Source organism: Seriola aureovittata, chromosome 15, assembly GCF_021018895.1.
Source record: "Seriola aureovittata isolate HTS-2021-v1 ecotype China chromosome 15, ASM2101889v1, whole genome shotgun sequence".
Taxonomy (NCBI): Eukaryota; Metazoa; Chordata; class Actinopteri; order Carangiformes; family Carangidae; genus Seriola; species Seriola aureovittata.
Window position 1 is genome coordinate 15,260,179 of NC_079378.1, and position 8,462 is coordinate 15,268,640.

The following is an 8,462-nucleotide window of genomic DNA, read 5'->3' on the forward strand; positions in this document are numbered from 1 at the left end:
TTCCCACTGACTGATAGCACAGTGTCTGCTCCTATCAGTGTCTCATTTGAATTCTTGTTCCTACATGCTCTGTTTTAGGAGTCATACGTATGGAAGATGTACCAGGAGCGTTGCTGGGACTTCTTCCCTGCTGGAGACTGTTTCAGAAAACAATATGAGGATCAACTTTCCTAGTCAACAAGTACTTTACACATAAAAGAGGGAAAACTTAAAACTATTGAACAGCTACTTGTGTCCATCATTCCTGACAAAACCCACAACAAATAGATTTTGTCATGAAAAACGAAAAAAGAAAATGTAATGATTAACTTCATGAACATAACATGAAACATGAAGCTTGGTAACTTCCAAGCAAAGAAATTTTAGTTACAAAAAAACTCATCACATGGAACAAAATTGCAGTGTCCTTAAAGAAGAAGAAATTGCCAGTAAAGACAGATAAGTTTTATATGCAAATGGTTGACCCCAAGGTTTTTTTAGGGGGAGTTATTTATTTAATCTTATATCAAATTGCATACAAATGTTGCCTCTACAACCAATTGAGGGACATAATAGGTCTCCATAAATTAGTTTTAATTTGTTGAGAACGAAGCTGTTTATGTGAGAATGTGATAAAGTGCCTAAGAAGTAACACAACACAGCACATCCAGTACACAACAGAATGTAATTAGCGTTACACTTTCTGTCTTTATAAGGCAAACAATAGTTTTATTCAAAATCATTATGTATTTCCATTGTGATTATTGCGGCACTTTCACTTTAGGATATTTTATTTGTCTCAAAGAGGGTTTTTCCCTCTGTTTAGTTTTCTTCAGATACTGTAGTTTATATCTTTGATTTTAAATTATTTTATTTATTGTTTTTCAAGACAACTGAAAGTCTGTGATGATAATTCAATTTTTAAACTTCGAAATGTGACATTGATTCCATTGCTTAATCAAAGTCACAGAAGGTAGCAATCTACAGTTGAGCTACATGGGTTTTTACAATTTCATTTCTATTCAAGTTAACATAACATTTAACAATAAATGTTTGTCTTAATAATCCTCAGTGTTGTAGTCTGACTGGATATCAGCTATTTAACTATGCAAGATTAGAGATGACAAGATACTAAGGAAAGGACTCATCTTTTGATGCCTGCTGTGGAACTGTTGAAGTGTAAAAAAAAAAAAAAAGTGAATACTGTGGCTGTTTTCTGTACCATTTGGATTTGCATCAGAGGAAATGAGCACGAGAGGTTCCGTGAAACTGATTAAAATAATTCTGTGTATGTTAAACTGGATTGATATTAAAGGAGATGTTAAAAAAAAAAAACAGTTGAATCATGCTTTCAAGTCATTTCACACAGTAGCTCTGCACACACTGCAGCAGTTTCTGTGTAACATCACAGCCCATTTTCCTACCAAGCTGCTGAGCCGTGGCCCTGTGGAGCATTAAAGCTGAATGGGGATTAACGCTAAGCATTAATACTCACATTCAGCCTCATACTTTTCGCCCACCCTGTCCTGAAACATTTCTTTCTGAGCCTGTGTTAGACCAGGACACATCGTCTGCTAACATGAACGTCTCTGGGATACACCGTGGGATGCTCAGGATGTATGGTGAGTTGATTCTCTACTTCGCTCAGCAGCCATCATTACATCCGTGGTGACATTTAGTGAGCAAAAATGATTGAATCTCTTTTAACTAGCTTTTTTCAATTTTGCAATTCTCTTTTTTTTTTGTGGTAATTTCCAAATTTGATGGATAATCGTTAGCGAGCTTTTATAAATACTGATCTTTTTGGTTTATATTTATATCTAATAAATATTTTTATAAAAAATACAAACATTGTATCATTTAAACTGGACTGCATCTGGGATGTGTGATGGCGGTGAATGATTATTTAGTAGGATGATAAATGTATTTTGTGCCTCTCTGTTTCCCCAAACTCATTATTTGTTCCAAAATGACACATTACAACATGTTATGATGTTATTTATAGAGTTATCAATGGTCTTGAGACCAAGTACAATTTCAAGAAAAGAATCTTAATGATTTCCTCCTCTAATACATCCTTTACCAGCAATATTAAAAAGTGAGTGACTTATCTTTTTTTCAAAAGTAAATATGATTCATTAAATGGTCTACGCTCACGCCACAGATGAGTAGCAAACCCTGATGAAAACATAATCTCAAGCTGTAGCTAAAAATACGCTCAATGGATCAAACTAAATCTCAGCAATCTCTCCTGTCTTTTTTTTCATCAACTCTTGGTTTTTTAATTCTCTTATGTGCTTTAATAAAGTGTCTCCATGTGTTTTTACTGTATGCACATAGCATGAGTAGATCCAGATGTGTGCGTGTGATTGTGGTTGATCATGTGCACACGGATCATTGTCTGATTGGTCCAGCCACACTTGATCTTCCAACCATCTGACTGCCTCTAATTCTGTGGGTATGACAGAATGACAGTGTTCATGCTTTAATCCAGCTGTACACTGTGCGCACTGCTGTCATGATCACTGTGACCATGCCTAATACTGTCACTAAGCTTCAGTTTTGTGATTATGATTAGACTTGCTTGTTACAGCCTCATTTCTCCAACATGCACTAATTACTAGTCAGTACTATTTCCTGTTATTTCCTACCTGCTTCTTTTATCCAGGTGGATTTATTTTCAAGCAATGGAAGAAGAGGTTTCTGCTGCTCACAGCTGAAGGCAGTCTCCTTGTGTGCCATGATGCAGCATCTCCTCCTGACCAGCTGGTACTGTTGCAGAGCAGTTGTGAGGCAATTGTGGAAGGCAAGGAGATCCTAGATCTGCCTAAATTACCCTCCGGTGGCAGCAGGGATTGCTGCTTTGCTCTGATCCTCCCCCAGCATAAATACCTGCTGCTGATGGCTGACACCGCTGCAGACTGCAGGTCTGGTGGTCACTGTGCTTTCTCTGTCGATTACTTTACCTTGATCCAGCAGAGCGATATAGTCTCTACATCTTAGATTAAAGTTTTGTGGTGCAGTTTCACAAAATTACCATCAGTCAAAATACTTACAGTATTCTAGGGAAATATGCTTTGTCACTGTTTATTGACAAGAGTTAGGTGATGAAAAGCCAGTTAGCTTAGCTTAGCAGAAAGAGGAAGTTTGGGAAGGGACTTGTCCCAGCTCAAAAAAATGTTTTGCATATAATGCCTGAAAACCACAACTAACTGGTTTTACTCTTCTGTTTTTGTACTAATGAAACCAAAGAAGAATAGCATGTTTATTGATAGCCTATTGGGTGCATTTCTTAATCTTTAACAAACCCAGGTGAGCCGTTTTTGTGTTTCTAGTCTTTATGCTAAGCTAAGCTAACTGGTTGTGGCTTCATATTCAATGCACAGATAAGAGAGAGGTATCAACCGCTTCACCTAACTTTAAGCAAGAAAGGTCAAAAGTGTATTTCCCAAAATGTTGAAGTGTTTCTTTAATCATGTCATATTACACATAACTATTCTACCATCTATTTGCCCCGTTCTCTATTGACATATCTGAATGACAAGAAAAGATTTACAATTCCCATTTTCACCAGACAACATATTTTCCATTCGTTGAAAATCACACAGCTGACAACACCGCTGAATGTAGTGTAGCAGGAGGTGTGGTAGAGAGCTGGCAACGCTTTAGCTACTGACAGACACAAATCCTGCACATTCCATTCCTGCAACTAGTTATTTCCCCGCTACGCACTTAATTTGATGTATCAATGGATGTGGATTTGCATGGTGGTAATAACAGAATCATTTTCATCACTTTTCAGTCAATGGCTGAATATGCTGAAAAAAGTGAAAAAGGTGAGTTAATAATAAATATTTATTAATGTAATTTTCTGGGAGAATGTGTAGGCTCTGGTACGCTGTGCTTAGGCCCTGCAGTGCTTTGGGTTAAATGTTCACATGAATGTGTTTACCAAATTTCATGGCAGTCCATCCAATAATTGTTCAGAACCACAAATGTGAACCTCATGGTGGTGCTAGAGGAAAAAACAGGGGATCACCAAAGTGGTTAGGTTACATCACATGGGAACCATGAATGTCTGTACAAAACTTTGTTCCAATACATAATGTCGATGTTGAGATATTTCACAATGTAAACTTTGACTTGCTCATGTCACTAGATCAAAAGTCATTGGACCACTTAAGTCAGTGGGATTGATCATCTGGGGACCATGAATGTCTGCGTAAAGTTTCATGACAATCCATCCAAGAGTAGTTGAGATATTTCAGTCTGGCCATCCCTGCAGCCATGGCTGAAAACTGAGCATTCGAACACAAAGTCATGCAAAATCATTTTCTTTTGCTTCTTCACACTTCAATGTATATATATTTATTATCTATATATTTCTTGATTTTGTAATCATTCACTGAATGAGAAACTCAGGCATTCTTATTTTATTTCCTACAGAGTCTTTCCTCACCTCTCAGTCCGTGTAGGAGACACCAGGTACTACCACCACACATTACTCTCCATGATCTGGTGCCTGAGCAAATCCTAGAAAAGGATCCAACAACTCCCCCTGTTAGTGACAGAGAGGCGGCCTCCCCAGGGCCTATGACTTGTGCTTCCCCAAGGGAGACTGGTGAGTTAAGGATGTGTGTTTGTTTGTCTCAAACATTTTCTTCTATCTTTTAGAACATTTTTAAATTGTAAATTGCAATTTTTTTCATCAGATTTGCATTTGATGTTTGTTCGTGTAAATAATAACATGTACAATATGTAAAACATGTTTGTTTTTTTTTCAAACCACTTAATCCAACAGGCAGGAATTCGCCCCGTACAAAGTATTACAAAGGAAGTGTGAACCCAGTAGGGTGTTTGCGTCATGGCAGTATCAGTAATGCCCAGGCGGTGAGGGCAGTTTATCTGCTGATGGGTGGGGCTGCTGCTTCCTCTGCTATGGGTTACCTAGGGGCATGCTCAAGCGCTAATCTGGAAGCCAAAGCTCCCGACCTTCCACTCAACACAGATTTCTCTGGCATGGGACCAGCAGGAGCGTACCACACCTGTAGCCCTGCGATCGACTCCCCTCACTTTAACAGCTTTGACTTCGAAGTGGCAGACTCTGATTTTGATGGTTTCAATTGTGGTGGGTTTACTTTCTGATGATGTGCTGCTCAGAGGCCATGGATATGGACAGCTTTAATGATGCTGAAAAACGTACCTGATATTGCATTGTGACTTGTCAAAATGACAGAATCATATGAAGGGTTTCAATACAGGATGGTTTTTAGGAGACATATCACCTTTTCAGATGATATAGTGAACTTTGTAGCAAACAGTTGCCTACAGTATTTATACATTCAGCAGTTATGGAGCAACATTATCATTCATTTGTAGTCGTGTCTCTGTCCACCCGGCCATTGTAAGTCCGGTATTTAGAGTCTTTTTGCTCTGTTTTTGGTCTCAACCAACTCCTTAGGGAAAAATGTCTATTTAGCTGTTAAATGCTCCACTAAGTTCACCAGGTAGTTGCTAACTTGGTTTTTGTGTCGTTTAGTGCTGAGCACATTGTGTACAATGCATTTTTTAATATCTTTTTTTCACTGAAAACAGCTGCTTGCCGCAACTGAAAACGATGCATTGAGAGCGGTGAAATGGAATCACAAGGGTCGTACAACTAAACAACGAGCTGTTACTTTCTCTTAACTAACTAGCTAATGCAAGAGTGGAGCTGCAAATTCATGTGATAATTCACCGTAGCTTCATCACTACCATTTTAACATTAGATTCATGATTCATTGTTGTTCTAAAAATGTTGATTATATCCACTCTAAAAACAGCTGACGCCATCCTTAGAAGCAGTATTGCATGTTATTATGATTTAATTGTAATTCATTTATTTTTGGATTGAGGTTCAATTCAGTTCAGTTCCTCTCACACGATGTCACTGTGATGGGCAATCACAAACATGAAAGCACATATTTGTGGTCTGAAACATAAATGGAGTGTTGAAAGTTAAAATAGTTGTCGCTGTGGTGTATTTCCTGTCTATTACAAACCATGCAGTGTTTTTATGTCCCGTAAGCCTTTGAACACATGAATCCGTTACTTCAACTAGATCTCCTGGGTCATATTGTGTTGTTTCACTGGTACTTAACACACCCCCGCCAAGATGCCCTGTGCATTGTTTTAACATGGAATCTCCATATTGCACTCCCCATGTGCACTATTTGGCACAATAATTGCACTATCAACACTGTCAGTTGTTGTGAATGTGAGAATTCATAATATGCTGTGTATGTGTTTCAAACTGATGCAAGCTATGAATGAACCATGTATGTTAACTATGCCACGGATCCTAATGGGAGATTTGCAACATGACACACTGAAGAACCATTTCTACATATTTTAGGAGTATTATACTTATTTTATGATGTTGAGTGGATTGAAATAGATCTGTATCAGATATTTCGTTACTTACATTTACTAACCTCTGACTGTGGACAAATGAACCCACTAGGACTCTTCCAAATCTCAGCATCATCCACTTTTGTGCATGTGCAGTGTTTCTTTTGAAATATCCAGCTGTTATGTGCTTATGTCTTATGCTTGGTTAAAAGCAAGTTTATGTTGTGATGTCTGTTTGAGCTCATTCCGCTTCTGTGAATAAAACCAACATGTGGACATTGGTCAATTTACTTGCTTTTCTTCATTCATAACATATATAAATCACTTACTAATGACCTAGACTGCATTTCCTAGAGTGACTTTAATGAGATAAGGCAGTGATCTTAATATCAATCTTAATAACTTGCTGAAACACAGCCACACAACTTCAGAAGGAAACAGCTGCAATGCCGAATGGTGTCCAGTTAGACATCCAAAAGTCCAGATAATGTAGCCTGTATCTTCCCTTTTCACTCTTCTATCCTGTTCATCGATAATGTTTTCTCTTTTCCTACACAGATAGACAGACATGCACACACATATACATGATCGACCCAGTCACACAATTCCTAATCCCTTGTTCATGACAGATCTGTGCTGGTGATCTACAGAGACCTAACCCGTGGGCACTTTGAAATGAAAGAAAAGAGAGAGAAAAATGCTGTTGACCAGGTTGAGCAAACCCATAAAGGGTTGCATGTTTGTGTATGTGTCTTATTTCCACATAGCATCATTCTAGCGTCATCCTACACTCCGATCAACCCCACTATCCCATTCCATACACACACAAAGACACACATGCACCCATCTGTGTACAAAGTTGTTGGCTGGATTTTGTCTACCACAGACAAACACAATTAAATTCATATTGTTTCTTTTGTCTCTTTGGTTTTTGACGTTTTGTTTTTGTCACACCTTATAAATTTTACTGTGGCTGTTTTTGTGTCCCTGTACTTATCCACACTTGTTTTGTTAACACTCTATGGCATACATTTAAAAAAAAAAAGAGAGAAAGAAAATCTAGTTGCGACATGATCAATATACAGCATGCTCAGTTTTACTCTGCTTTTGTAGTCTAGCTGGAGCTACCCCACTCCGCCCCCCTCCCACCCTAACCCCTCTTAGCTAAGGTGTGTTCACATGATTTCCATCCAAAAAAACCTGTCTAGTCAAAGAAATAATAAATCAGCACCATTAACTCATTCACTGCCATTATGTCCTCAAAGGAGGTTATGTTTCCACTCATGTCTGCTGTAGGTTTGTACTGAACTGATTTGCACCAATCCTGGTGGAGGAATGGGAAATGGGCCAGTAAAGAACCCATTCAATTTTGGAGCGGATTCGGTTAAAACAGCGGATCCAGGAATGTCTTTGCTTAACATTGCTTTTTTTTTTTTTTTTTTTTTTTTACACCTTTGTGAATTCCACAGGAAATAATATTTGGATCTTGATGTAGGTGTTGAGCTGTATGGGTTTATGCAATTTGGTGAAAATGCAAACAATCATCTACCTGCCAGCTATGTCCACGCTTGTTTTGTCAGGGGTTTGCGAGGTAAGTTGGACCCAAATGCAGTCAATTCTTGAGAGACGGTGCAGGCAAATTTATTTAACCACAATCCAAACGTGAACGTGACATGAACAGACATGAACAAAACGTGAAGACAACAGTACGTGAACAAACCCAGAACTAAACAGACGAACCAACACAGACAAGGGGAGCACAGAGACTATATAGACACGGGAGGCAAGGTGATTGCACACAGGTGAAACACATTAGGGCGGGGCAGACAACCACCACAGACACAGGACCAAGACAGGAAGCAAAAACACTGACACACATGGAAACTAATTACAAAATAAAACAGGAAGTGCAAAAGTCCAAAACACAACTAACAAAAAGTGTCTGCCATAGCAAACCATGACATGTTTGGCCTTGGCGGAGGCGTGGGCTTTGCTGTGCCAATGTTGTAAAATCATCATCCTTAAATAACCCTTAAATACCTGCTCTTCCCTTTCTTGCGCAACACACCTTGAGTAAGTTTCACCATCTCTAT

At 38.6% G+C, this 8,462-nt stretch overlaps 2 protein-coding genes across 2 annotated transcripts in view; both read left to right on the plus strand.

The window, feature by feature from the left end:
- LOC130182290 (ryanodine receptor 1-like) overlaps positions 1-1,248 on the plus strand; it is a 49,591-nt gene extending 48,343 nt beyond the window's left edge. Inside the window, exon 107 of the mRNA XM_056397101.1 lies at positions 79-1,248. Within this exon, the coding sequence (XP_056253076.1) occupies positions 79-174 (96 nt within the window). The 3' untranslated portion in view covers positions 175-1,248. The remainder of the gene's footprint in view (positions 1-78) is intronic.
- A 70-nt stretch (positions 1,249-1,318) lies between these two features.
- LOC130182289 (uncharacterized) lies at positions 1,319-6,633 on the plus strand. The gene is made up of 5 exons (XM_056397100.1): positions 1,319-1,601; positions 2,648-2,906; positions 3,782-3,815; positions 4,426-4,600; positions 4,781-6,633. Exons 1-5 carry the CDS (start codon positions 1,559-1,561, stop codon positions 5,122-5,124), a joined length of 855 nt encoding a protein of 284 aa, XP_056253075.1. The 5' UTR covers positions 1,319-1,558; the 3' UTR covers positions 5,125-6,633.
- Positions 6,634-8,462: the final 1,829 nt, after the last annotated feature.

Bases quoted from the DNA above. Each gene is read 5' to 3' on its own strand.
- LOC130182289 (XM_056397100.1), top strand. From the start codon at position 1,559: ATGAACGTCTCTGGGATACACCGTGGGATGCTCAGGATGTATG. The intron at 1,602-2,647 runs GTGAGTTGATTC...TCTTTTATCCAG, and splicing joins TGGGATGCTCAGGATGTATG to GTGGATTTATTTTCAAGCAA. The intron at 4,601-4,780 runs GTGAGTTAAGGA...TTAATCCAACAG, and splicing joins TGCTTCCCCAAGGGAGACTG to GCAGGAATTCGCCCCGTACA.